This window comes from Hirundo rustica, chromosome 16, assembly GCF_015227805.2.
Source record: "Hirundo rustica isolate bHirRus1 chromosome 16, bHirRus1.pri.v3, whole genome shotgun sequence".
NCBI lineage: Eukaryota > Metazoa > Chordata > Aves > Passeriformes > Hirundinidae > Hirundo > Hirundo rustica.
The window spans coordinates 11,805,104-11,831,886 of record NC_053465.1 but is presented as its reverse complement, the minus strand read 5'-3'; the positions used below and the strand labels follow the sequence as shown (position 1 = coordinate 11,831,886).

Below are 26,783 nucleotides of genomic sequence, written 5' to 3'. Positions count from 1 at the left end.
GCAGTGATGCTGCGGGCAGCGAGCGGCTGGACAGGAGAGGGCAGCAGCCTCGGCAGCAACGGCAGTTCTTAAGGGAAACTGCGAGATGACAATGTGCAGAGGCTCTGGAAGCGGTGTACAGTGCTCCAGAGCAGTGCACAGAGCCCTTGGAGCATTGTACAGAGCTCCAGAGCAGTGCACAGAGCCCTTGGAACAGTGTACAGAGCCCCAGGTGCACTGTACAGAGCCCCAGAGCAATGCAGAGCCCTTGGAGCAGTGGATGGAGCCCCTGGAGCAATGCAGAGCCCTTGGAGCAGTGTACAGAGCCCCAGAGCAATGCAGAGCCCTTGGAGCAGTGGATGGAGCCCCTGGAGCAATGCAGAGCCCTTGGAGCAGTGTACAGAGCCCCAGAGCAATGCAGAGCCCTTGGAGCAGCGGATGGAGCCCCTGGAGCAATGCAGAGCCCTTGGAGCAGTGTACAGAGCCCCCAGAACGAGGCACACAGCCCCAGAGCAATGCGTTGAGCCACAGGCACCTGCAGGCAGCTCCATCTGGGTGAATCCCTGCCTGGCCCCCAGCAGGCAGCTCGAAAATAGGTCAGGCAGCTGCCTCAGAAATCTCTGTTCTCTCCTGGAGCTGCACAGAGGCACTGAGGCTGCTCTGTGTGGGGCTGGGTTGCAGTCCCCCAGCCCCAGGAGCTCTGCAGTGCCGTGGGGGCTGTGGCTGCTGCCCCCTCCCTCCCTGGGTAAGGCTTTTTCTGGCGGTGACGGAGGGATGCACAGCGCAGACCGCGGGCCACGCTGCAGCCTCCCAACCCACAATCTCTTAATCCAATTGGTGACTCTCCAATGTAGCTCATTTCGGTATTTTTAAAATGCACTTGGTTTTACATTGCAGGCTGTCCGGAGTTGGGCAGAGCCAGAAGAGGAAAAAAAAAAAAAAAAAAAAAAAAGAGAGAGAAATATGTATATTCAGCACTTGGAGGAGAAATAACTACAAGTGAAGTGGCCGCAAGCAGGGAGGTGGGTGCGAGGCAGGGGCACCGCGGCCCCTTGGGAGCGGGGGATGTGCACATACACGCACACAGGCACAAAGCCACCACCTCTCCCCTCGCTGCGCGCCCAGCGATCCCAGCTCTGCAGCCGGAGGAGCCCGGGGACCACCCGGACCCTTGCCAGCGGCCAAGGGGCTCAGCAGCACCCCCAGAGCAGAAGGGCGACGGGGAGGGCCCCGCAGCTGACCGCAGGGAGCCTCCCGCCTCCTTCCTGCCGGGGAAGCACACGCGGCCCGCGGCTGATGCAACCGCGCCGCAACGGGCCCGGGGGATGCCGGCAGGACGCGCCCGAGCCCGGCGGGGCGGGCAGCGCCGGCAGCTGCTCGGCCAGCGCTTCCCTACAGCCGCCCCGCTGCGCCGCGGCCCAGCCCTCCCTGTGGACACCAGCAGCCTCTCCGGGCCGCTCTCCCTTTCCCAGCGGTCTCAGCTGACGCTCCCGGCGCGGTGGCACCGGCCGGGGCCCCTCCGGTGCCGGCAGCGGGGCTCCGCGCAGGCGGGAGGCGATGCGGCCGCCCTGGCAGGGCAGGGCGTCCCCACATCCCGGGGCTAGCGGCAGCCTCCGGCTCCACATCTGCTTCGTAAGCGTCCCCGGGGCCGAGGGGACGTTTAGGAGACAGATGAGCCCGCGCCACCTCCGAGAGGGGCCCCGCGGGCTCAGCGCGGGCGCTCTTCGGGCAGGACAGTGGATGGCAGGCACGCTGCGTCCCCCGGGCCCCCGTCCTCACTCACTCGAGGCCCCCGGCTTCTCCTCCGCCCTGGGGGCGTCCGCGGGGTGCAGTTTGCACTTGGAGGGGGAGTGGCGGACCGCGGAGCGGGAAGGCCGGGCAAAGCAGGAGGTGAGGGACTGGGAGCTGCAGTCACACGCCGTGTCCTGCAAAGATAGACAGGGCACAGCGGGGTTAGAGGGGTCGGGCACCCCGCCCGCCGCCACGGCGGGACACCCCGGGGGGCTCCGTGCCTCGTTACCTCGCTGGCTATGGCCGAGATGAGGTCGGGGTCCCGCAGGGCTGCGTCCTTACCGCCCTGGCCAGGGGACGAGGGCTTGGGGTCCTCGCAGCTGCCCTGCTTGAGGACCTTCTTGTTCAACACGCGGGAGATGTTTTCGGCCGGGTGGTGGGTGGCGAGGCTGGGGTGCTCAGCCCTCTTGCTCTCCTCCCCAGCGGCCTCCTTCTTCTCCTGGGGGGCAGTGGGGCTCTGCGCCCTCCCGCAGACGTTCCTGAAGAACTCCTGCACCAGGCCATACTTGGGCGCTTCGGGCTTGGCCCGGCTGCTCTCAGGGCAGCCCGGCTTCCAGATGGACTCGGTGCTGCCTGCGTGCTCCACCACGCTGAACAGGCTGGACAGCCCATCGTTGATGTTGCTGAGGACGGGGCTGTCGCGGGTGGTGGTGGAGCGGGCCCAGGCAGAGCCGTTCTGCTTGCTCTGGTGCAAGTTCCACAGGCTCCTGTCCTTGGAGGTGTCCAGCTTGGAGGAAGACCTCCTCTGGAGCTTTGGAGAGCCGTATTTTGGGGAGCAGCACGGCCGCTCGATCCTGGAGTGGACCTTATCGAGGGAGGAGGAGATCTGCTTGCTGCGCACGGACACGAGGGAGGAGCTGCGCGGGGACCAGCTCTTGCCGTGCACGCCGGGGCCGCGGGGCAGGTCGGTCTGGAGGCCCACGCTCACCGTCTGGATGGTCTGTGTGCCCACATGGGCCAGCCCCACTGTCTGGCTGGAGGTGCTTTTCACCTTCCTCTCCAGCGAGCTGGAGCGGATGGCCTGGCGCACGCAGTTGGTGATCTCCTTCATGTCGTCGCTCATGTTGCCGGAGATCTCCAGGTCGTGCAGCGAAGGGGGGAAGCGCGGCACCGGCGGCACCGCGCTCTCCCCCGCGCCGCTGTCCAGCAGCTCCTGCTGCTGCTTGGAGAAGTTGCACAGCCACTGGCTGTAGGTGCCCTCGGCGCTGGCCGACTCCTCCGGCTCCTTCGGCTTGGCCATGGTGAACAGGAATCCGGGCTCGATCATGATCTTGCCCTCCTTGTTGTGCACCAGAGGCGCCTCCAGCCGCCGCACCACCGGCGGGCTGTAGTAGATGCGGATCCCCGTCTTGTCGGGCGCCGTGTGGCTCCTCTGGATTTGTTTCTGAGCTGGGTCGTGCCCGGAGAGGCTGCTTGCCCGTGAGTAGTCCCAGGAGGAGATGCCCAGCTTCTCCTTGGCCAGGCTGTCAGGGGCAGGTTGTTCGATATTCACATATGTACAGTTTGAGGGAGGAAGGCTGGCGCTGTCCCGGATCCCGTTGGGCAGCATCTGGGTGGTTGAGGATGCCTTTTTACCCAGCCCTGGCACGGTCTTTCCAGGGAGGTAGGGAGAACAGTCGAGCAAGCTTTCAAACTCTGACATGGAGGAAACAGACTTGGTCCTGTGGGAGGAGAGAGGATAGGGATCAAAAGGGGCCAGGACAGGGGGTTGGGGGACAGCTGAGGCATTCTGCTCCCACCCTTCCTGGGCACCCAGTCCTGCTCCTCACAGGGAGCCCTTTGCTTCCAGGACTACGCTGGAACATGGTTGCATCTCCCCATGACTCTCATGAATGTCAAGCCCAGGGCCCCTTCTATGTTCCAGGTACCATGGAGGCAGCAGCACACTCACCTTTTGAGGTTGGTTCCCTTGGCTTCTGCTTCAGAGATTATCTCCTTGTCTGTGATTTTCTCATTGAGAGCCTAGGAGGGCACAGGAAGAAAGCTCCAGGGTCAGCAAGCACAGGACCAGAGCACAGAGACGGGCTGGAGCTCAGGGGCTGCAACCTGCTCCCCTCTGGCACCACCAGCTTCCCCACACACTGAGGCACAGCAGTCCCAGGACTGCACGGGGCTTGCTGCAACCACACCTATTTAAAATCAGCTTTTTATAACCCCAGAGAAGCTCTTGGGGTTCAGCCATGCCCTTCAAACTCACATCCTCCTGGTGCTCTCCTTTGCAGCCTCATTTGCTGTTTAAGGGGGTGTTAATTGGGGTTCACACATCCTCCCATCTAACGCTTAGCACAGACCTGAGCCGTAACAGCACCTGAGAGCACTCCACCCTCTCTTACGCACCTCTTTCCAGTTGCTGCCGTGCTTCTCCATTTCAGAGTGCTTCAATGCCCATGGATTGGATCCTTTCTGCAACTGGAGAATGTATTGGTCACTCAGCAGGTGCAACCTGAGCCTCTCTGGGCAAGCAAAGGCATGAAACTTTCTCGGGGCAAGCAGCAGAGGCTGGAGGACACGTGCAGGATGGGGGACACCATACCTGGTTAAGTTTGTTCTGCAGGTCCTTCGCTTGCTGCTCTGCCTGCTGCTGCTCCTCCTTGAAGCGAGCCAGCAGCTCCACCTTCTCCTGGTTCCAGTTCTTCTCGCTGATCTGCAGCTGCTTGGTGAGGTCCATGACAGCGCTGTAGGACTCGGCCAGGAGATGCTGGTGCTCCTCCCGCTCCCTCTTCAGTGCCACCTTCCAGTCTGGCAGCGCGCGCTCCGCGATCCCTTTGCCCGCCTTTGACTCCAGCTGTGGGGACACGGTGGTGGCTGTGAGGGACCCACGGCTCCAGCGTGGTGCTGGACATCTCCAGCAAACGGGCAGGGCTGCGGGCACCCCGCTGGCCAGTGCCATAAGCGTGTCCCCAAGGCCGTGACACACACAGCATGGCTCGCCCATGGCACAGCCAAGCCACGGCCAGCCCTGGCTTGCAGCCACGCCATGCCAGCCGGCCCAGCAGATGGACACCCAGCAGGACACAGGCTGAATGTCCCGCCTGCCCGGCTGTGCTCCTGCCTGCAAGGACACAGCTCCTGGAGAGGGGCAGCATCACCTGCAGTGCTGCCAGAGCAGCCCCCAAGGGTGCAGCACCACTGGGGTGCTGCCACCACGGCTGCTCTGCTCGCCTTTGAGGAGGAGATACGGGAACTGGGAACTCATGCTGTGCCAGGAGAAATCCTGCCTGGAAAGTGCCGGTGTCCGTGCTGGGGAGCAGAGCTGATGTACAGCCATGGGCTGCTGCCAGCACAGCGTGAGTGGAAAGCTCTCAGCACTGGGAGGGCAGGGCTGAGGGACTGAAGGGACTCGTCTTACAGGCAGGAGCTTCCCCCAGAGCCCAGGCTGCCCTGCCTCCACCTCCTGCCTTCCCTGCAGCCACGCATCCCTTTTGCAGCATCCACAGGGATCCTGTGCTGTGACCCAGGGTAGGGGAGAGGTGGGCTCTGATGCTGCTCTCAGCTGCCTGTCCTCAGGAGGGGATGCTGAGCCCCTGTCCCATCCCACCCTCCCCACAGAGGAATAAAGAGCATCCTCTGCTTCTCCACAGTCAGATTTCCATGCCAGCACCGTTGCCATGGAAACTCTCCTGCCTGAGTGGCTGCTAATTAAGATTCCCACAGTGCCACCCTGCTCCCGGCCCAGCGCTTGGCACAGGGCACAGGCAGGCCCCCAGCCCCCCAGCAGGCATGGGGAAGCTCTGCCAGCCCACGGGGTGCCCGGGGCTCCCACCTGGGCGATGTGGCACTTGAGCTCGGCGCGCTCCATCTCCCAGGCGGCCTTGGCCTTGGTGAACTGCTGCTGCAGCTCGCTGGCACCGCGCCGCTCCTCCCGCAGCTCCGTGCACAGCTCCTTCAGGGTCACCTTCATGTCTGCCAGGGTCTTGATGCACTCGTTGGGCTGCAGGAGGACAGGGGTGAGCACAGGCAGCAGGAGGGGACCCAGCAGGGTGGGACTCTGTGGGAGCTGCCCTCCCTGCATCCCAGCCCTGCAGGCTGCTGCCAAGGTGAGGGACAGGGGCAGGGGACCATCCTCAGGGGTGGTATGCTGGGGAGGAGCATCCCCATCCCGAGAGGAGCCACCACCCCGTGCCACACAGCCACAGCAGGGGCTGATCCTACCCTGATCCACCCCCATGGCTCGTGGGGACCCTGCTCACCGTGTTGGGGGTCCAGGTGTCCCCGGCACACATCTTGTTGTCTGCCTGTTGCTGTGGGGCTAGCTCCTCCTCTTCCAGCAGCAGGTACAGCTCCTTCATGCTGTTCACCTGTGGGGGACACCATGGCTGGGGTGATATGGGGACCCACAGCCCCTGGCCAGGGATGGGGGACACCCAAACAGCCCTGGGCAGGGCAAACAGTCATGAGAGACACACCCAACAGTGTGGTCTCCCCTCCATGGCAGCCCACTGTACCTCCAAAAAGTCCTCGCCCTCACTGTGCACCACCTTGCCCTGGCGCCAGCGCTTGAGGAACCACTTGAGCTTCATGAAGAGCAGGAGGAAGCTCTGCCTGAACTGCTGTGACTCCTGCACCAGCAGGTTCTTTTCCTGGCTCCAGAACTTCTGCTCCAGCCGCCTCTGCAGGTTCAGGCTCTGCAGCTCAAACTCCCGCCGCAGCAGTGCTTTCTGGTGGTCCTCCTTCAGCTGCAGAGAGACGAGTGGCTCCAGGACAGGCACTGCTGGCAGCGATGTGATGCCTCCAGCCCAGGGTCTGGGCTGAGCCTGGTGCCAGCCCCACGTCCCCATCCAGGGGACCTGCAGCACCCTGGGAGCATGCTGGGGGCAGCAGGGCCATTGAGGCAGTCCCATGGGGGAAGCCCTGCATGGCTCCATGCCCATGTGCAAGGAGGAGCGTGCTCAGCTCCTGAAAATGGGACATGCTGTGTGTGCTCCCAGGTCTCCACATGAGTCAGAGGGCTAGGGCCAGAGGTGGCACGGCCATGGGCTGAGGACAGCTGTCACCCAGGGGCAGAGGCTGTTATTTACTCACCTGGCAGATCTTCTGTGAGAAGTTGTCCACCTCGTCCTTCCTCAGCTGCCTCTCCTGTGAGAGCTGCTCCTGCAGCCCCCGCAGGCTCTCGTTGGCCTCTGACAGCACCAGCTGCAGCTCCTTCATCTGTAACAGCCCGGGAAGGGGATGGGAAAGGTGGGCTGCACTTCCCTGCGTCCCTCCCTGACCAGGCTCTGCAGCTTCCCTTGTCCCCAGCTCTCGAAAGGGTCAACCCCGTCCCACAGCCCTGTCCCCAGCCCCGCTGGCCAAGGGGACTTGGCTCCCTGCCTGTGTCGTACCTCGGTGGCGTAGGAGTCGTTCTCCTCAGCCCGGCAGGTTTTGTAGCTCCGGGGATGCGCGGGGTCCGTGTCCTTGGCGTGGGGGATGCGGAAAGGGTCGGCGTCCCTAAAATCAGGCTGCTGCATGCGTGGGCAAGTTAATGAGAACAAACCAAAAGAGCGGGAAGAAAAAAAAGCCAGAAAACAAAACAATGGGTCTCCGAAACAGTAAAGAACTACAAGACAACAAAAAGGATGAGGAGGAGAAGGAGCTTCATCACCATGGCGGGAGACAATGCGGAAACCAAAAGGAAACACAGGATGAGGAGACACGTGGCCTGGATTGTTTGGGGAAAGGGGAAAAAAGAGAGAAAGAGGGAAAAAATGTGCAAACACCAGTTACGGTGCCATGCAGTGACTGGGGGAGACTGGGACCTCGGGCTGGGGGGACCACATGCAGAACAATAGGACTCTGAACAAGGGAGTGTGCTCCAGAAAGGGGCTTGTGCTTGCAGCCCCAGCCACCACTGACATCCCTGGACCCGGGCACGAACTGGGACCCCTGAGAACAGCGGGACAGCAGGCCGTGAGCTGCTCTGCACTGCTCCAAAGGTGTTCTCCCATGGATGCTGATTTGCCCTGAAGGCTTTGCTCTTCAAATTACCCTGCCTGGGTACCTCTGGGGATGGAGGATTCCTGCAAGCGGGGTCCCTGCAATTGGGCTGCTTTCGGGGGCTGCAGGCTGCTCTCCTCCCACCCAGCTCATCCCCAACAAGCAAAGAGCTTCTGAAACACGATGTTGGGCTAAGTCAGGGAGAGCAGCCAAAACATCAGCCCCTGCTAAGGTGGGATTGCACCTGAGAGCCCCTGGCCACGGGCAGGGCAGCCTTGGCACAACCAGCCTGCGCCAGGGTGTCCACTGCCTCCTGCCCTGGGCACACTCTGTTGGAGCAGAGTCCTACCTTGTCCCCGGTGCCACTGGCATGCAGTGAGGTGTTAGTTTGGATTTTGCTCTGGAGAGGCAGGAGGGAGGTTACACTGGGGATCGGGGTTTGCTCCGTTAAAGCAGGAGGAGACGTGGTGGCAAATAAAGCGGCAGCTGCTGAGAGGGATGTGGGAAGAAGCCGTACCTGGAAGTCGGAGGCGTGCTCCTTCTGCAGCCCCTCTTTGGTGACGTCGTGGCTGCTGGGGCTGGAGAAGGGGAACGAGTCCGTGTGCTCCTTGAAGGTGCTGGTGAGGTGGTCCACCTTCCTCACGAAGCAGCCCAGGTCCTGCTGGAGCACGCCCAGCCGCATCAGCAGCACGTTCATCAGCTTGGCGTCGCTGGGGCTGTCACCAGCGCTGCCCAGCGCCTCGCCCAGCAGCACCCCCGCACACTCGTTGTCCAGGCAAGCCTTCAGCCCGGCGGTGAACCCGTTGGCATCCGAGATCAAGACATCGATCGCTTTACTGACCAGCGTTGCCTGGTCCCGGATGCCCAGCAAGGTCTCCAGGTCCTTGGGCTTGAGCACTTTGGCGGGGCCATCGGGCACCTTCCCCCCGCCCGGCCCCCCGTCCTGCCCGTCGGCCTCGCCGCCGCCCACGCCGTCCCTCCAGCCGGCGGTGGGGACGCACTGCGCCGAGTCGCCGGCCTCGGCGTCGGTCTCCAGCATGGGCCGGGTGGTCTGGCAGGAGGCCAGGTCGCAGCGCTGGAGGTTGGAGAGCAGCACCCTGTTCTCGTACTGCAGCTTCTTCACCTTGCCACTGAGCTCGCTGATCTGCACCTTGGCCGTGGCCAGCTCCTCCTGCGAGGGCTCGCTGACCACCGAGCAGCTGTCCTCCGACAGCGTCACGTCCAGCTCGTGGTCCGACTTGTACTTGGTCAGCTCGTTCAGGAGCAGCTTGTTCTGGTCCTCCAGCTCCAGCAGCGAGCGCCTCAGCAGCTCGGCCTCCTCCTCCACGAACTGCAGGTGCCGGCGCAGCTCCGCCACCGTGTCCCCCGCGTCCCCGCAGCTCGAGACGCCCACCAGGAACCGCGTGTCCTGCCCCGGCAGCTCCCTGTCCCCCTGGCCCTTCATGTCATCCATCTCCGCCCGCAGCCCGCGGTTTTCCACCTCCAGCTCCACTATCCTCCGGCTGAGGATGTTGGCTTCCTCCTCCACCAGCTTGAGGTGGACCTTCAGCTCGGCCTCCCGGGAATGGGGAGAGTCAGCCAGCTCCTCCACGGAGAGGGAGCTGTCGAGGTCCCCGTACAGGGACCGGTACTTCAGCAGCTCCTCCTTCATGCCGTCGTTCTCCTTGGCCAGCTTGGTCAGCTTCTTGCACATCAGGGCTGACTCCTCCTTGGCAAAATGCAGCTGGCACTTCAGGTCTGCGCTGTCCTCCTGGGGATGGAGAGGGGGTGGGTATCAGAAAGATGCTCCCAAGGGCTAAGGTGATTCCCAGAGAGCCCTGGGGACATGCCAGCCTCCCACCCCAAGTCATTCCAGGGAAGCTGCTGGCTCTGCTTTTGGAGGGGGAAAAGCTTTGAGATCCATCCTGGGGGCTTTCAGGGTGAGCCTGGTGATGGGACAGGATGCCCTGGATGAGGAGACCTGTGGTTCTTGCCCAAGAAGGACACTGAGCCGCCACCAGGGCTGTGTGAACCAAGTCCAGCCTGATCCACAGCAGGGCAGAGGGGAAGGGAAAGCTCTCAAGACTCCAGAGTTATTAAGGTTTCCTCCCCAAAGCTGGCAATGCTGCCCCTGCAATGCCCTCGTCAGGGCTCTGCTCCTCTCGCTCAGACCCCCACTCTCATCACAGGGCAGAAAAGCAGCTGAAAACCTCTCAAAGTCCCAACCCCCAGCTTGCTGCCACCACCTTGCCAGGGCACTGAAAACACAGGCAAAGCCTCAGCATCAGCTCAGTAGTCCCTTCCCAAGCTCCTCTGCTTCACAGGACCGTTTCTCCATGTGTTCCTTTTTTATTTAGCAGTTAGGATCTTGGCTGTTTGCCCAGACAGACCGTTTCTCTGCTCTGGGAGCTTTTTGGATGGAGGGCCAGGATTTCCTGACGTCCAGCTCGCAGCTTCCCGTGCCCTGGGGTCACCCGAGTGCTCCGAGCTCCGGCGTGGTCACTGCCAGGAGGGGACCTGCCAGGCTGAGACCCTCACTGACTGCACCCACTGGAGCTGAGCACTGCTGGAGGTGGCCAAGCCCTTTGGCTGGGTGGCTGCTGGCCCTGGCAACCCTCTGCCTGGCTGAACTCACCCCCTTTCCCCTTTCCTTGGCAGGAAAAAACAAACAGTCCCCTTCTTTGGGTGCTCTGGACCCCCAGACCCCCAGCCATGCCCACGCTCACCCCAAACCCAGCAGCAGTATTTACTCTGCAGACTTCCTGGACTGCTCATAACAAGGCCAGGGGTGATGGAAAGGGGGTTCCCACGAGTTTGGGGTGCCATTTTATTCCCTAAATATCCTGCCATGGCCACAGGAACCACCCTGCTGCACTTCCATGTTTGTGCACTGGGACACGACCTCACTAAGGCGCATTAAAGCTGTGCCCCCCTAATTAGGTGAGGAGATTAGGGGAGGGCTGGTGCGGGCAGGGCAGACATGACCTCAGTTCCTGTTTTTCCAGGAGTAAAAAAAAAACAACAAACCAGCAGCAACCCAGTGTGTCCCTCTGCACCTTGGCATCAGCTGAGAGACACACACACGTCCCCAAGCCCACCTGGAGCACTCCTGGGGTCTGGGCAGACCTCGGTGTTGAGTCTGTCCCTGCCAGCTCCATTTTTGGGGAGTGCTGATGCTCACCCAGCACGGCCAGGCAGGAAAGGGGCCCAGGAAGCCACAGCTGAGTCACAGCATCTGTGCCCGCAGGGCCAGCAGCCACGGCTGCGCGGGGACAGGGAGCCGAGGGGGGCCACATCCAGGGGCATTTGCACTGGGGAAATCCAGAGTTCCACCACAGAAATGGGGCCACCCTGCAACCCCAAGCTGAAGGGTCTTGGCTCCATGGGGGTGTGGGAGGCAGAGGGGGTTGGGGTTGTTTCCTGCCCCAGGAGGAGGCAGATGAGAAATGTCCAGCCTCAGGAAAGGGGTGATGGAGGAGCCCCTTCAACTCAGGGCAGAGCTGGCTGTAAGTGATCTCTGGGGAAATGAGGGGAAGGATGCTGGGACTGTCAGCTGGCCAGAAAGGGAGCTCAAGAATGGAGTTAAAGGGAGGTGATAAATAAAAACTGAAAGGAAAAGTCTTTGAGGGCCTGGGGACTGCACAGAAGGGTCTGTGCCAAGAAGGACACGGGTCACCCAAACCCCTTGGGCTGCTCAGGGTTCCTGCCATGAGACACTCAGCAGCATCTCAGGAGTGTCTTTACTACATGGGCTGTGTCTGTGTCCCAGCTTTGGGGGAGCAGATCTGTTCCCAAAAATAAACCCTTCAGGTCCTTTGCCTTTGAAAGAGGATTTTTCCTCTTGCCTTTCTATCCCTGCAACAGCAGCTCTGCCTCTCTGAGCCCTGGTAACAGCATTAGCGAGTCACAGCAGCTCAGCTCAACAGCAAGTGACAGCTGAAATCCTGCTGCCACCAGCAAATCCCCTTTCCCCGTGCTGCCCCAGCAGCCTGGGAGGGCCAGGAGTGGTGTGGCCTCCAGCCATCCCCACAGGGACCCTCTGCTCCCCCAGACCCAGTGAAGCTCCCACAGCACGCTCAAGCACAGCAGCTGGCACTGGCAGGAGGGGCACGGGCTGCGAGAGCCACAGGAGCAGAAGCAGCTCTGCAATGTGAAAGCCAAACTCCTTCAGCTCCTCAGGCAGGGAAAGGGTTAAAGCCACGCCAGCCACTGCTGCTCCATTGATAAATGAGACAAGGGAGCGGCTGAGGACAAAGAGGATGGCCCAGCACATCAATCCCTCCCTTATGCAGGAGCTCTGAGAGGCAGCAAAGCTCTGCAAAGCCCTACAAGGAGGGGATGGCGCTGCCATGCCCAGATTTGCTCCTGGTCTGGGCTCAGTCTCCAGCTGGCACCATGACCCGGGGTGTTGCTGGGTCACCGTGGCGTGCCCGGGGTGCTCAGGTGCCGATACCTGCACCGACGGCTTCTTCTCAGTCTTGCCCATGGAGCGAGAGCTGCGCTTCTTCAGGGAGTTCTGTGAGAGGAAGAGAGAGTTATGATGGCACTGCACCCCAGCAGTGACACACAGACACACAGACAGATTCAGCGTGGATGGATATCAGTGCTGATGCTCGTGGACCCCAGGAAAACAACCAAGCCCTGCTGGGCTGAAGGAGGCCCTTTGCTTTGAGGGAGCTGGACTGGCAAGTATCACATCATGAGGTTTGGCCAGAAATTCCCCCTGCAGGCAAATGAGCAGTGAAAAAGCAGGAGTGAGCAGGAAATGAGCCATGGAGAGTGGAGAGGCTGAGTCACCGTCCCTGTCAGGGCTGGATGGAGCAGGGAATCCAGCCCCCAGGCCAAGGGACAGCTCTCACGACATTCCAGTGTGGGAGCAGCAGATGATGACATTCCCCATCGCCTCTTCCCCAAGCAAGGGACATGTCCTGGTCCCTCAGCAGCACAGTGCTGCCTCTGCTGTCAAGGTCACAAGGGGACACAAGGGACAGTGTCCAGGCTAGTGAGGACAGCGGGGAGGTGGGGAAGGCAGACGCAGCAATAAGGCAGGCCAAAAACACGGTAAAATGCAGGTGCCCAGAGCAGAGCCAGTTATTTGGGGAAGGGAGCTGGGGCAAGACCCTCAAGAACATCCACACAGCCTCCCATTGAGGGGAGCGCTGGCTGATCCATGCAGCTGCCCTGGACCTATTTCCAAGCTGGTGCTGAGGCCCAGCAGCCAAAGAAAGCAGCTGTGAAATGTAAGCTGCTGCCTGTGCCAAGGTGCCGGGCTCCAGGCTTTCCTATTAAGGCCACGACCATCCCTGGAGCTGCTGGAGCTGCAGAGCCTCTCCCAGGGGCTGCCTGTGCCACATCACATCCCTCAACTGTGGCTGGCAAAGGGCAGCCCCAGCCCCAAACAGCCCCAGGCACAGCACCCTGGGGCAGACTGGCTGTCACTGTCCCACCTTGGGGTGGCCGTGCCTGAGGGTCCCCTCACAGCCATGCTTGGCATGGGGTACCCAGATCGAGCCCACTTTTTCCTACCCCTTTAGGGGTAGGAAAGAAGAAGGGAAAATGCCTGTGCCGTCGGGAATGATCCCCAGACAATTATCCAATTATGGGAGGAACCTCTAGGAAGGGAGGAATAATCAGCCCCGAGGGGTGAGCGCAGCCCTGCCCCTGTGCAGTCCCTGGCTCTGGCTGCTAACAAGCTCTGCCAGGCTCTGTGCCCCGCAGCAGCAGGGAGGAGGAGGGCTTTTAGCTCACTTTGCCTAATGTTTGCCTAATTAGCACTCTGCAATCAGCGAGTAACCCCAGCGCCCTTGCTAGCCTGGGGATGTGCCGCGCTGAGCCTGGGGACCATCTCTGTGCCTGTGCCAGCCAGCAGTGTCCCGTGTCCCACCCCCTGCTCCTCAGCCAGGGCAAGGCAGCGGCTGTCCCCGAGCACAGCCATTCTCCCTGCCTGTTTCCCGAGCTGCTGCCATTTGTTATTCAGCCCTCGCTCCCGGCTGCAGGGAAAGCCATTTCACGGCTGTTAGCCCGGCTGCGCAGCCCGGGGACAGGACACCCGTGCGGGGGACGCTGCTGCGTGTCACCGGCGGGCACGGCTGACAGGGGATGGGCACAGCTGGGTCCTGCAGCTCCCCAGGAGCTGGGCTCAGCTTTAAGCAGGGATGGCCCGAGATCCCAGGCCGTGCGCAGGAAGCACGGTGGGGGCAGTGAGAGCTTTCTCCTGGTTGTGCCTCCTCCCCCACGCTGCCCTGATGGCTCAGCCAGAGATGCATCCCCGAGGCTCCCCTGGGACCAAAGGCATCCCGGGCAGTAGGGAAGTGGGTTACAAGGGCTGCAACGGATCTCAAGTCCATGCTGTCACCAGGATGCCTTTCCTGCCACCGAGGCTGACACAGATCCCAGCCAGAAGCTGGTCCCAAACACAGCGTGACGTGGAGTGCCCTGACTTGTGCATATGGGTACATTTGTGGCTGCCCAGGACACAGAGGAGATTGTGCACCCACCCAGCTCCACAGCACCACTGGGACACCATTGGGACACTGGTGGGACATCTCAGCCCAGTTCGAACCTGCAGGATGTGGTCAGAGTACAGCCAGCACCAGGCACTCTGCCAGGGACAGGGACCCCACAGATCATGTGGAGCTTTGCCCAGATGGAATTGGGCATGGCCCAGGGGGCTGGGCTGAGCAAGTGGCCAGGGACATATAAAGTGTCCCCGTGCAGTGAGGATGTCCTGTAGCCCACTCTGGATGGGGCAGAGCCAGCCCGTGATGAAGCGTGCCGAGGGCAGGAGCTGCTCGGGTTTCACGAGCATCTGTAGCACGGTTTGGGTTTCAGTGACTCAGGCAGGGCTGGGGGATCCCATGACGCAGGGCCAGGACACCTGCCATGAGCAGAGCCTTGGGGACACCTCCCTGTCCCCGTGCCGTGTCCCACTCACCTCTCGGAGCTTGTCCATCTCGTTCTGCACCACCTGCTTGGCCAGCTCGGTCTCGATGAGCCGCTGCCGCAGGTCCTCGTTCTCCTCCTCCAGCCTGATCCTCTTCTTCTCCACCACCTCTAGCTCATTGTGGAGCCGCACAGAGACGTCCTTGGCCACCTGGGGACACAACGGGGCTCTCACCAGACAGGGCACAATGTGCAGGGCCCTGAGCGTGCACAGTCCTCATGCAGAGATCACCTGAGACCCTCTGGAGACTCTGTGGGGATGACGCCCTGGCCCTTGTGTCTGTCCCCTCAATCGTGAGCTGTGACTGCTCCTGCTCCTCCGCCAGCTGCAAGGCTGCCCAGCATCCCCATCCCCTGGCCAAACCCTGCCTTCCCCAGCCCTAGCGTGACGCTGGGAGATGTTCATCACCTTTTTCCCCCAGCACAAAGCTGGCAAAGCCCCCAGAGGGCTGGAAGATCTGCTAGGCAGCAGCAGAGCAGGCAGCCTGTCGCTGCAGGCAGCAGCTGTGCCAGGCAGGAGAAAGGCGAGCTGCTGCATCACATTACAGAAAAACCAGCAGCTGCCCCGGGGTGAAGGGTGCCTACATCCACCCCAGAGCTCCCCCTCTCCAGATCCCTGCAGGGGAGCAGTCCCCAGCATAAATGGAGCTTAATAACACAAACATTCGCTCCTGCATTTGCAGGACAGCAAAAATTGTCCCAAATGCCACTGGTCCCCTGCACAGCCTGGATTATCAGCATTGTGGAGGCAGCAGCAAGCCCTGCTGCAGGGCTGGGGGATCTCAGGCCATGGGGTCGGGCTCCTGTTCCCCCGAGGATGGGCTGTGCTTTCTTTCCCAGAAAGGGAGAAGCTGGAGGGGTGTTTTTGGCAGCAGCCACCCAAGCTGGGGGAGAGCTGATGGGTGGTTTGGGGAGGGGATTGGGGCCCCAGCAGGGATGGGCAGCGAGGCGGGTTCCCAGCCCCACACTTGTGGCATGTCTTGGCTCCAGGACCGGGTGTTTTCTGCTCAAAAAACAAAGTTAGTCCTCGAGCTGTTGCACATCCATCCTGAGCTGTCTGTGACTGCCACCCACCCCCTCTTGGCAGCAGTCTCGCTGGTGAGAGCCCTCAGCAAACACTCACCAGGCTCCTTGAGGGCGAAGCAACGTCACCCTGCAGAAATCCTCTTGTCCCTGCCCCAGCCCCGCGTGCCACCATGCCTGGGGCTCTGCAAGGTTTTCCCGATGGCCGAGAGAAGCAGCTCCCAAGCCTGCAGGGTCCTGGTCCCCACACTCCCTCCCTGCACACTCCATCCTGCAGTGCTGGCCCCCTCACATCCCCACGGGAGCAGGATAAGGGAGCTCAGCCCCGGGGCACAGGGCTGGGCTGGGTTCCAGCCTGCACAGGATGAGCCTCACATATGGCACACTGTCAGGCACTGCTGGCCCTCTCCACCACCAGGACCCCCTCAGACCACCTGTGAGCTGAAAGCACTGCTCCTCACTTCCCACAGCAACACTGCTAGCAGGGATTTATGATGACTCCAACAGAACTGCGCATCTCCACAAACCGCACATCCTCACAGAGCTCCCTGCACCCCGACATCCCCTGCCACCTCCATGCCCACAGCTCATCAAAACCCGCTTTGGGGGCTGCCTGGGTGGGGAGGGGCCGTCCCAGGCTGACCTTGACGTCCTGCTCAAGGCTGTGGATGAGCTCGCCGTCCACCTGGCCCGTCTGTGCCACGCGCAGGCTGCGGCGCTCGGCCTTGCGCAGCCGGTACTGCAGGATGCGGCAGGTCTTGCTGGCCTGGTCCAGCTGCTGCCGCAGCTCCTGCAGCTGGTACACGTCCTCCTCCATGTAGACATCCCGCATCTCCAGCATCTCGGCGCGCAGCTCCTCGATCTCATCCTGCGGGGAGATGTTGTGTTAGAGCCCGCAGCTTGCTCTGCCCGCTCTTCCCCTCTGACACCTCCCCACCGTGGCTGTCCTTCCAGCCATCCATCCCTCCATCATCCATCCATCGATCCATCCATCCGTCATCCATCCATCGTCCTTCCACTCATCCATCCATCCTCTCTCCGTCCATCCATCATCCATCCCTCTATCATCCATCCATCCTTCATCCATCATCCATCCACCCATCCCTCCCTCCATCTACCCATCCATCTGTCCGTCCATCATCTATCCATCCATCATCCTTCCGCTCATTCATCCATCATCCATCCCTCCATCCATCCATGAGCCATTTTCACAGGTTTTCCACCTCTTGGGCCAAGCCAAATTCTTGCAGGAAAAGGCTCAGAGCCAGCTGGGTGCTGTCACCCAGGGGTGAGCCAGTCATCTGGGGGGGGAACAGTAACAAAAGCGCCTGAGAGTATTTGTGGAAAGAGAAAGAGGAAGGTGGGGGAGGGAGAGGAGCTGCAGGAGCAGCTCAGGCCGCAGCCACAGGGAGAAAAATTAGGTTATCTTTGGAAAAGATGTGTCAGGAAGGCAGGCGAGGGAAGGAGGAGATGGCAGGCGAGGACAGCTGCTAGGGGAGGCAACGTGGGGACATGAACCAGATGCCACCAGTGCTGGGGACCAGAGGCTGCCCCTTGTTTTGCCACCAAGCCGCAGTCTTTGGGCTGGGTCCTCTGTTCCACCTCTTCCAGTCTCATCAGCTCTCCCAGTGACCTCCTCCAGCACAGCAGAGCCTCTGGCACAGAGCAATTGCTCAGCTGTCACAGCAGGGCCAAGGGTGACATCCTGCTGGCACCAGCACTGACCCAAAGCCTCCTCCAGAGCTGTGGCACACGACTACTGTGGGGTCCCAGTGCCACCTCCTCATGCAGAACAGGACTGTGCTCGTTGGGGTGCTCAGGCACTGTCCCCTCTGGTCCCTGGGGACTGACCAGGCTCTGTCCACGTCACCATGAACATGGTGTCCACCCAAATCCCCCACGCAAACGCTCCAGCCATCACACTGGCTGTTCTCATCCAGACCCGGTGGGACCAGGGATCCCTCCTGGGAAGGGAACAGGAATCTGCTTTCCTGCCAAAACCCTGCCACTAAAGACCTCCTGACAGTGCCAAAGACAACTGCCACTTGAGAGGTGAGCGGCTCGCCCTGGCACTCTGCACCACGGCATGGTCAGGGAAGGAGCAAAAGGAGCTGGCACAGGCACTGGGGATGCTCAACCCTGATTCAGCCTGGGCAGAGGGGACAGGGGACTGCTCCCCACATTGCTGTGACAGTGACCCAGAGCCCGAGATGGCAGCTCTGTGCTGGCTCTGCCAGGCGCTGGCACAGGGGCTGCCACACTCACCCAGCCTGACAAAACCCCAGCTGCAAGAACTCCCCGAAAGGAGAAGCCAAGCGTGGGCAAAGGGCCGGCAGCTGCAGGGACAAGTCACAGTCGCTCACTGTTGGCTTTAAACACTTTGTGACAAAGAAGGAACGTCAATTAGACAATCCCAGATTATCTCCTGGCCTGGGCTGCTGGCACCACGGCCACCAGGGTCCTGCCACCCTCCGCTGCTCTGCTTCTCAACAGGGGGTCTGAGAACAGATCTGCTTCTGTTCTGTCTCACAACAGAAACAGCCCCGAGGCTTTGAGATGAGCACAGGGGGCCCTGGGAACACCGGGCCAGGCTGAGTCCAGTGAAGGGGCAGCACTGCAGACACCTCTGAGAAAACCTCTTGGATGTGTCAGGTGTGAAACGTCCCAGGGACAAACCACACGTGCTGGCAGACAGCCCTGCAAGGCCTGGGATGCATCCTGGGGTGACAGACTCGATGGGAACCCCCCACCAGCACTGCCACCTGCCCCCCCACAGGGCCACAGCTCTGGGGGCACCAGCAAAACCCCCATAAAACAAAGCAGCTTGGAGAGCTGGTTCATGGCATCTATTCCTTGGGAGCCTTTCATATGAAAAAAAAAAAGGCATTGTGGATTGCAGGTGAGCAGGCGCAGAGCAGCGGGTGGGGGAAAACAGCCTCTCACCGCCAAAGTCAGGAGAATCGTGGCTGGAATACAGCTGCAATCCTCCCTCAGTGCTGACCATAACAGCTCTCACTTGCCATGTGGCTTTCCCAGGCAGCAGCTGAGCAGGGCAGGGAGCAGGGACCTTGGAAAAAACCCAACCACATCTTGCATTTGCTGGAAGGAAGCCTGGGCTTGCCCTGCTAAGAGCTCCTGCTTGTTTATGCTTTGGGTTGTAGCAACCGTTATTTTAGGGGGAGGCCGTGTCCAGCGTGTCCAGCTTGGGCAAAGCCTGGAATTACAGCCATGGAGTGGGGCTGGGGGGATCTGCAGCACTGGGGGCTGGGAAAGCAGTGCCTGTCTTTGCTCCAGCTGTAGGAATTCACCCACATCCCATAACAGCGATAAATCCTGAGTGGATGCAGCCTGGCAGGCACGCAGCCTGCCCCAGTTCACCCCATAGAGGAAAGCCATGCTGTTAAACCACTGCAAAGGGATTAGGATTGGAGTGGGAAAATGCCAGCAGCTGGAAGAGAGCTTGGAGGACAGAGCTGATCTGCTAAGGCAGCACAGGGGTGCACTGGGAACCCCTCATGGCTTCAGCTGTCCACGATGGCCACGGAGCCTCACCCCTCGCACCTGCACATTTTCTGGAGTTGACGCCCAACTCAGCAAAAAATCCGTTTGGATCAAGGTGAGAGCAGAACCAGGAGAGGGGAGGAACCCCACAGAAACACCCCAAATTCAGGGGTGGCATTGAGCATGGAGCACAGTAAGTGATGTCAAATGAAGCATGGAACACCAGTGAACACAGTGACCACCAGTGACAGGTGGACAACACCGAGGAGGAGATAAATGACTTCTCTCCAACACAAATGCCCCTGGGGACTGCCCTGCTGGGCCACGTGCCCTGTAAACAACAGGGTGCCCACCCCTGTGGAGTCACAGCCTCCCAGCACCCATGGGCTGCTCCCCTGCCTGTCCTCCAGGATCACCCACCCCTGCATCCCGCTCATCCCACCCCCGCAGCAGCCAAGATTTCACAGTGTTTTTACACTAGAAATCCACTGTGTCGGAAAGAACGCTGGGAATCCGCAGTCCAGAGAGACTCGTTTGAATGCCCCAGGGGTGGTGTGCAGAAGCAAACTCCCCATTTCTCCTGCAGGAGCCAGGTTATGCTCAGTGGAGGAGCTCAAGAGACAAGCTACCTTCAACATCCTCCGCACAAACCTCGGAGACACCGTCTCTCCTTGGGGAGATTATTAAGGAAACCAAGAAGCGGAAAGGTGGGATGCAAACTGCCTGCCTCCAGTTCAGGAAAAAAGAAACCATGCATTTTTAGAGCAGGAGGAGGCAACAGCTGTGTCCACACATGCACTTGGAGGACATCAGCTCTTTCAGGAAGGGCTGAGCGTTAGGGTGATGACCCTGAGCAGCGACAGGGCAGGACAGGGAGCTGTGGAGATGGCGGAGCACACCTCAGAGCGCAGACCAGACCCGGTACAGGTTGCAGAAGCAGAATTAAACCCTCGGATCTCATGCCCAGGGGGAGTTACACGCTGACTTTTGCACCTGCAGGAATGCAGCAAGCTCTGAGCAGAGGAGGGGACGCACAGTGTGCAACCCCAGCAGGACCTGCTATCTCCAAGCAGCAGAAAACAGCAAGGGACACAAAACAGGCTCAGGCAGCGCAGCCACGGCTGGCTGTGGTGCTGCTGGCAGCACAACCCCTCTGGAGCACAGCCAGGCAGCAGCAGCCTGCCCGTGGGGGGGTGGGCAGCATTTTGGGGGGCACAGCCCTGCCTGCTTCACCCCCAAAGCTCAGCAGAGGATTTGGAAGGGTGGGAGCTGCCTGGATGCTCGGCAGAGGCGCCTTTGTGCGGCGCTGGCAGCGGGTGTGCCTGCGGCTGTCGGCGATCCCCGTGCAAAGACGGGGATTTACCGTGCAGGAGAGCAACGAGAGCGGCTTCCTCCGAGATTACAGCACAAAAGCAGCAGCTTTCAATTAACTCTGAGCGCCCGCCAGGCAGCGCAGGGAATTAGGCCTGAATTTGCTAGGGGGGGAAAAAAAAAAAAAAAAAAGAAAAATCAGAGGGGATTTTTAAAGGAAACTGCCCAAGGTGCTCAGGCACGTCCCCTGCCAGCAAGGGGAAGGCAGAAAATGCAGCGCACCACAAGCCCATGCCAGGGTGCAGCGGGTGGAAGGATGGGCAATGCACACCCGTGTCGCACACAGGGGTTTCTCTGGGTGCACTAACAGCAGCCCTGGCCCAGCTCTGACAGCAAACACCAGCCATCCACATCACTGTGGGGCTCAGGGCAGCAGTCTGTGCGCTGATCCCTGCCCCTGGCTGGCATGGCAGCTCCCCCTTGGCAATGGGAGTGAGGGGAAAAATCGACATTTCTCAGCTTTACACCTGCCCCCATAAATTACCAGGCAAACAGCTGGGGGCTCTCTGCAGCCCAACCCATGCTGTGCACCATCCGAAAAGGCAAGAGGCTGCAAAAGCCCTCCCAGGGTGGGTGCATGACAGAGCTCTGTTCCCTGGCTCTGCAGGTGGTTACTGGGACTCACAGGCATGGACCCTGCCCCTGTGGCCAGGCAGGATCTGGGCAGCAGCAGAGCAGGGACTCGGTGCCAACCAGGCTGCCCAGACACAGCCCCCAATACCCCTGTGGGATGTTCTGAGAGCCCTTGCTGGTGGCATGACTGCCTCGGGGGAAACGAGGCACCCAGCCACTCCAAGTGTTTCTCCACAGAGCTGGGGAATGCATGCGAGCCCCAAGGGGTGTGGGACACCTCAGGGCAGGGAGCAGGAGGGGGACAGGCAGCAGGAACGGGCAGGCAGCACTGTGCTCAAGCTCTTCCCAGAGAGGAGAGGAAAGGGTTTGCAGGCATCCCCTCCCCTTGCTCCAAACCCTCCCGTGCCCACTCTTTGTCTGCCTGTCCCTCCGCAGCTGCTGCCGTATCACATCTCACATTTTCCAGCCTGCTGAGCAGGGCTGGGAGCTGCTCCCCATCGCACGGCTCAGCAACAGCGAGACGGGGCAAGGACACCAAGGACACCTCCTCCCTCAGCAGGCTGCCAGCCTGCCGGTGAAAACAGCCCTTTTTGGGGAAAGGCTGGGAATGACCCCCTCAGGGGGGTCACAGCAGGTGCACAGGCCTGAGAGCAGGGGCAAGAGGAGATCCCAGCCCGCCCAGCACACAGTGGGAGGAGGAAAGCGGAGCCTTGCACAAAGCTGGGTTGCAAAGAGGAGTCCTGGGTGAAGCGTGCCTGACCAAGTCGGTTTTATTATGGCAGCCCAGGGAGGATGGGACGTGAGCTGGCACTGCTGGAGCACGGCTGGGAAGCTCCCAAGCGCAGCGTGCATCCCACGGGCGTAGTAGCACCACACACGTCTGGCTTGTGCCAGAGCGTCACCAAAGCCCTCCCGCCCCCAAAAATCCTCATCTCGCTCGAAATACGCACTGGGTTTTAGCTGGTGCTGATGAATACGTGAAAAAAATATTCATTTGCAGCTTTCTGGGTGAGTCCTAGGAAATAAGTCACCTGGGATAAGCCTGATTCATCCACACCCGAGCGGAGGAGAGCTGCGTGGCAAAATGGGCAGTGCCAATCCCTCGGGTTAGGGCTTTATTTTTGTTTAAGTCTTGAAATGCCTGAATTTTTAGCACAGATGGCACAAGCCAGCACTCTGCTGCAGCCCAGCCCAGTTTCCTGCTCCTTGCTGGAGAATCTAGGAAAAGCTTCCAACATTTTTTGGAGCAGAAGAGGTGTGTGCTCTGGGCTCCTGCCCAGCTGGAGCCCGGGTACCACCCCAGCCACCTCCTGCTCCAGAGTGAGGAGAAGCGAGCTACAACACGGAAACATGGATATAAGCAGGATGCACATGTCAGGGAGGAGACACAGAGCTGGCAAAGAAGGGACGATGGCACCGGCATCGCCGTGGCCATTCTTGGGGCACGCCTCCAGCAGCTCTCCTCTCTCCCCATGCTCCTGGCCAGGGGATTTCAGCTGCCACCCCTCACTCAGGGCAGGTAAAACGCTGGCACCCCCTGGCCTGCAGCTTGCCAGGAAGGAGATCACGTGGAAATGGAGGAAGCGCTGGCCCTGTCCGCAGGAATGGCAGCGCTCGCACGCGTGTTCTTGGAAACCCAGGGGCCTCATCTGTGTTTTTCCAGCTCCCAGTAAATCAAAGCCCTTAAGCTGTTGCTGCTAATTCTGGCAGGAGTTGGGACACCAGCTGTGAACTGGGGTTTGCTAATGGACAAAGGGCCTGATTGAGCATCTTCCAGCGCATCTCCCGGTGCCCACCTCGGGGCTGGAATCCTGACGTTTTCACAAACTTGGGCAGCAGAAGAGGAGAGCTGGCCTGAATTCCAACCTGCAGCACCCTAAGAGCAGCTGGGGAGCCTTGGTACCCAGCCCTGAGCTCGCCAGCAGGTGACTGCCCAAGCAGCTCAGCCACAGCTCCACCCTGAAGGCGAGCAGAGGGCACCAAATGCCCGCAGCCCCCCAGGATGTGGCACCTGGTGGGTGCTGGTGCCCATCAGGCTGATGTGTGACCAGAGGTGGGACCGCTCTGTGTCCCTGTCCCCTCACAGCACTGCCCTGGCTCAACCACGCCCCTATGAACCAGGCAGACACAGAAAAAGGCCCCAGGGAGCAGCGGAACCAGCGGGAAGGAGAGAGCTGGAAAATGTCCCCAGGGTCTGGCAGCAGCAGCAGGCAGGGAGAGCAGCAGGGAGCCATGCCCAACTGCCAGGCCATGCCCAACTGCACGGGGTCAGGTTATGCCATACTGTGTCCCAGGATGTCCAGCCGGGCTGAGCACATCCACACCGTGCTGAGCTGCGCCTTGCTAAGCTGAGCCAGCCCAGGCTGTGCCAAGCTTTGCCGTGCCAAGCTGGGTCCGTGCAAGGCTTGGTCACGCTGCACCCAGAGTTCCGTGCCAGGGCAGGCCATGCCTGGCCAGGTCACACCTGGCTAACCTGCGCCAAGCCGTGCCAAGCCATGCCATGGAACACTGAGCTTAGCAGTGCCCAGCCACGCCACACCACGCTGGCCATGCCCAGCTGGGCCACGCTGAGCTCTGCCCTAAGCTCAGTGTGGCCACGCCAGGCTTACACAAGCCAGGCCCTACATCCAGCCAAGTCAAGCCCAGCCACAGCAACGCCAGGCCACCCCTGGCTGTGCCACGTTCAGGGATGCCAGGCTGGGCTGAGCCATGCCAAGCCCTGCACCCAGCCACACTGTGCTGCGCTGCTCATCTGAGTCAGGCCAGGCTGAGCTGAGCTGTGCCCCGTGCCCAGCCATGCCCTGGGATGCTGAACTGCACCAGGCTGGAGCTGAATGCTGTGCCACGCTGAGCTGCACCTTGGGACGCAGTGCCATGCCGCGTCATGCCATTCCCAGGGATGCCGTGTCATGCTGAGCCATGCTTCGGCATGCCGTGCCATGCCGTGCTATGCTGTGCCACTGTGATGCCAGGGATGCTGTGCCACGCTGCACTGTACACAGGGATGCCACGCTGCGATGACAAGGAACGCTCTGTCCTGCCCAGGGATGCTAAGCCACGCTGACCCTTGCCCTGGGATTCCACACCATGCCATGCTAAGGCCAGGCACACTTTACCACGCTGAGCCATGCCCTCAGGTGCCCTGCAAAGCTCCGGGACGTTAAACCACGCTACAGCCAGGGATGCTCACCCTGACTGACCCGTGCCCGGGGATGCCATGCTGTACCACTACTGCCCGGCGATACCGTGCCACACCGAGCCGCGCCAGGGATGCCGCGCCACGCCGTGCCCACCTTGAGATAGTCGTTCTCGGAGCGCAGGTCCTCCAGCTCGCGGAGCAGCCCGTCCGTGCCGGCGTCCAGCAGCTCCTCGGTGAGGTCGGAGAAGGCGAGCGAGGTGCTGAGCTGCAGGCGGCTGCTGGCCACGGAGGCGGCCGAGGGCTCCTCGGGCAGCGGCGACGCCTCTCCGGCCGAGGGCGGCGGCGGCGGGGCGCTGCCCGGGGACTCGCCATCGCTGCCGCTCAGCCCCAGCTCCAGCGACAGCAGCTTCGCCTCCTCCGAGGCGCTGCAGTCCGACACCTCCGAGCTGCTGTCGGTCAGCCCGGAGGCCGGCCCGGGCCCGGGCGCCGAGCGGGGTCCCGACGCCGTCCTTCTCGCCCCGGGGGCCGCCGTCTCGGCTCCGTGCCTCCGGCCCTTGGGCCGCGCCGCGCCGCGCCCCGCCGGCCCCTTGCCGCCGGCCCGGGCCCCCGCCGGGCCCCGCTTGTCGGGCCGCCCGTCCTTGCCCCCGCCCGGCCGCCGCGGGTGCGGGTGCGGGTGCGCGCCGCTCGCCGCCAGCCGCGGGGCCGCGCCCGGGTGTCCCCCGCCGCCGCCGCGCCGGCCCTTGGCCAGCGACCAGCCGGGCACCTCCTTGGGGCGGGCGGGGGATGGCGCCCGCTGCGGCTTCTTCTTCCTCTCCGGGAGCGGCGGCGGCGGCGGCGGCGGCGCGGGAGGACCCGGCTCTGCCGGCGCGGCCTCCATCGCCCGCTGCGCTGCGCTGGGCTCGGCCCCGGCCCCGGCTGCGGCTGCGGCCCCGGCCCGGCCCCGGCTCCGCCCGCCGCCGCCGCCGGGCGGGGACGAGCGCGGGCGGCGAACAAAAGGCGGCGGAGGGAGTGTGGGGGGAGGCGGGGGGCGGCCGTGCTGGCGGCAACAGCGACCCCTCCGCCCGCCCGCAGCCGCGCGATCCCACCCTGGTACCGGTATCCCCCGTGGGTGTGGGCATCCCCGGTGGATAGGGCATCCCCGGGGTGAGGGGTCCCGCCCGGGTGTCTTTAGCGGCGCGTGTCCTTTGGGGAGCTGTGACATTGCAGCTCCCCCGCAACGGGTGCCTGGAGCATCCCTGGGGACAGGGTCCCCTCGTGTGTCCCCTGCAGAGCAGGTCGCTGGGGTAGCCCTGCGGAGGAGGCTTACTCCGCGGCGTTTCAGTTCCTGCGACACCCCTGAGCGTGAGTGTCCCTCAGGACGTGTCTGGGGAAGGAGGTCCCCAGGGTGTCCTGAGCAGTCCCCTGGGTGTTCCTGTAAGCGCAGGTCCTCCCGGGCGGTCTCAGAGGTGACCGTCCCCCGGGACAGCGCTGTCAGTGCAGGCCATCCTCGGAGCTGGAAGTCCCCCATGTTCCCCGTGGGGCCCCTCTTGGTGACGATCCCCTGAGACACCTCTGCTCCCCGGCCCGCTGCCCTGGGCCGGCTCCGGCTGCCTTCCCAGCCGCACAGTGCCTCTCCAGGGGAAGCCTGGAGCAGCGAGTGCCTGTTCCAGTCTGCTCCCACCCACCCGCCGCGTCTGTCGTACGTTACCGACCGGCCCCAAACCCACTGCGGAGCATCCAAAGGCTGAGTTTGAAAAATGCTCCTCGGCTGCATTTGTAAAATGCTCCGCTGTGCTTTCCCGCGCGGCAGCACGGCTGCTGTGGCCCCGGCACGGGAAGCGATGCTGCGCTGCAACAAACACACCCTGGGAGCCCCTCGCTGCTCGGATCCCATTTTTAATGCCGGGCAGCGCAGCCCCGAGGCAGCGCCTCCCTTTGCCCGGGGCAAACCCGAGCCTGGCAGAGAGGCAGAGCCCGCCGCACGTCTCGGTCCCAGTCTGCCCAAAATAAACACACGTGGGGTTTATTAGGGCAGTGCTCAATACCCCTCTCTGTTCAGCTCACAGCCCCCCGCCCTCCTCCCCAAGCCCCCTCAGGGATTGCGCTGCTGCTCTGCCCTAAGCCAGCTGTGCATCCAGCACAGGAAAATCAGGATTGTATACAGCAAACCCAGGCTTTTGTTGCAGGTATCACTCCCTGCGGCTCACGGCTATAAATCCGTGTGTGCCTCTGGCCACGGCCTGCTGAGCCCCCCCGCGGCTCCCTGAATGCCAAGGTGGCGTCTCCAGCCCGTCAGCAGCTTATGGGCGTGACGAGGGGGGTGCGGGTGGAATAAGGAACCCCAGGAAGGGGCTCTGTGTCCCAGCCCCACCCCGCAGCACAGCGGGAAAGGAAGGTTCCCGGGCATCCTGCCCTTTCCAGGAGGAATCGCAGCCACAGGTGCCAGGCAGGCTCTGGCGCGCTGCCTGGCACCACACCTCGCAGGAAAGCGGGCCGAGCTGTGCCAGGTCCCGCGGCGCAGGGCACGAGGGACGGGCGGAGGGTGGCACGGCCCTGCCCTGGTGTCCGTGCCCGGGGCTAGCGGTCCCGCTGC

At 61.9% G+C, this 26,783-nt stretch overlaps 1 protein-coding gene across 3 annotated transcripts; it reads right to left on the bottom strand.

The window, feature by feature from the left end:
- Nucleotides 1-750: 750 nt before the first annotated feature.
- On the bottom strand, nucleotides 751-24,509 carry SOGA1 (suppressor of glucose, autophagy associated 1). Of its 3 annotated transcripts, none has more exons than XM_040079895.2 (16): nucleotides 24,366-24,487; nucleotides 16,271-16,495; nucleotides 14,597-14,755; nucleotides 12,116-12,178; nucleotides 8,201-9,433; nucleotides 7,092-7,211; nucleotides 6,793-6,918; nucleotides 6,216-6,446; nucleotides 5,961-6,068; nucleotides 5,534-5,701; nucleotides 4,304-4,555; nucleotides 4,108-4,179; nucleotides 3,662-3,732; nucleotides 2,000-3,431; nucleotides 1,763-1,904; nucleotides 751-877 (listed from the first exon to the last, which is right to left on the bottom strand). In XM_040079895.2, exons 2-16 carry the CDS (start codon nucleotides 16,466-16,468, stop codon nucleotides 849-851), a joined length of 4,404 nt encoding a protein of 1,467 aa, XP_039935829.1. In that variant the 5' UTR covers nucleotides 16,469-16,495; nucleotides 24,366-24,487; the 3' UTR covers nucleotides 751-848. The 3 variants fall into 3 exon arrangements, with proteins under 3 accessions (XP_039935829.1, XP_039935830.1, XP_039935831.1); XM_040079896.2 differs by having other exon boundaries at nucleotides 7,092-7,208; XM_040079897.2 differs by lacking the exon at nucleotides 751-877 and having other exon boundaries at nucleotides 1,560-1,904; nucleotides 24,366-24,509.
- Between the last annotated feature and the right edge of the window lie 2,274 nt (nucleotides 24,510-26,783).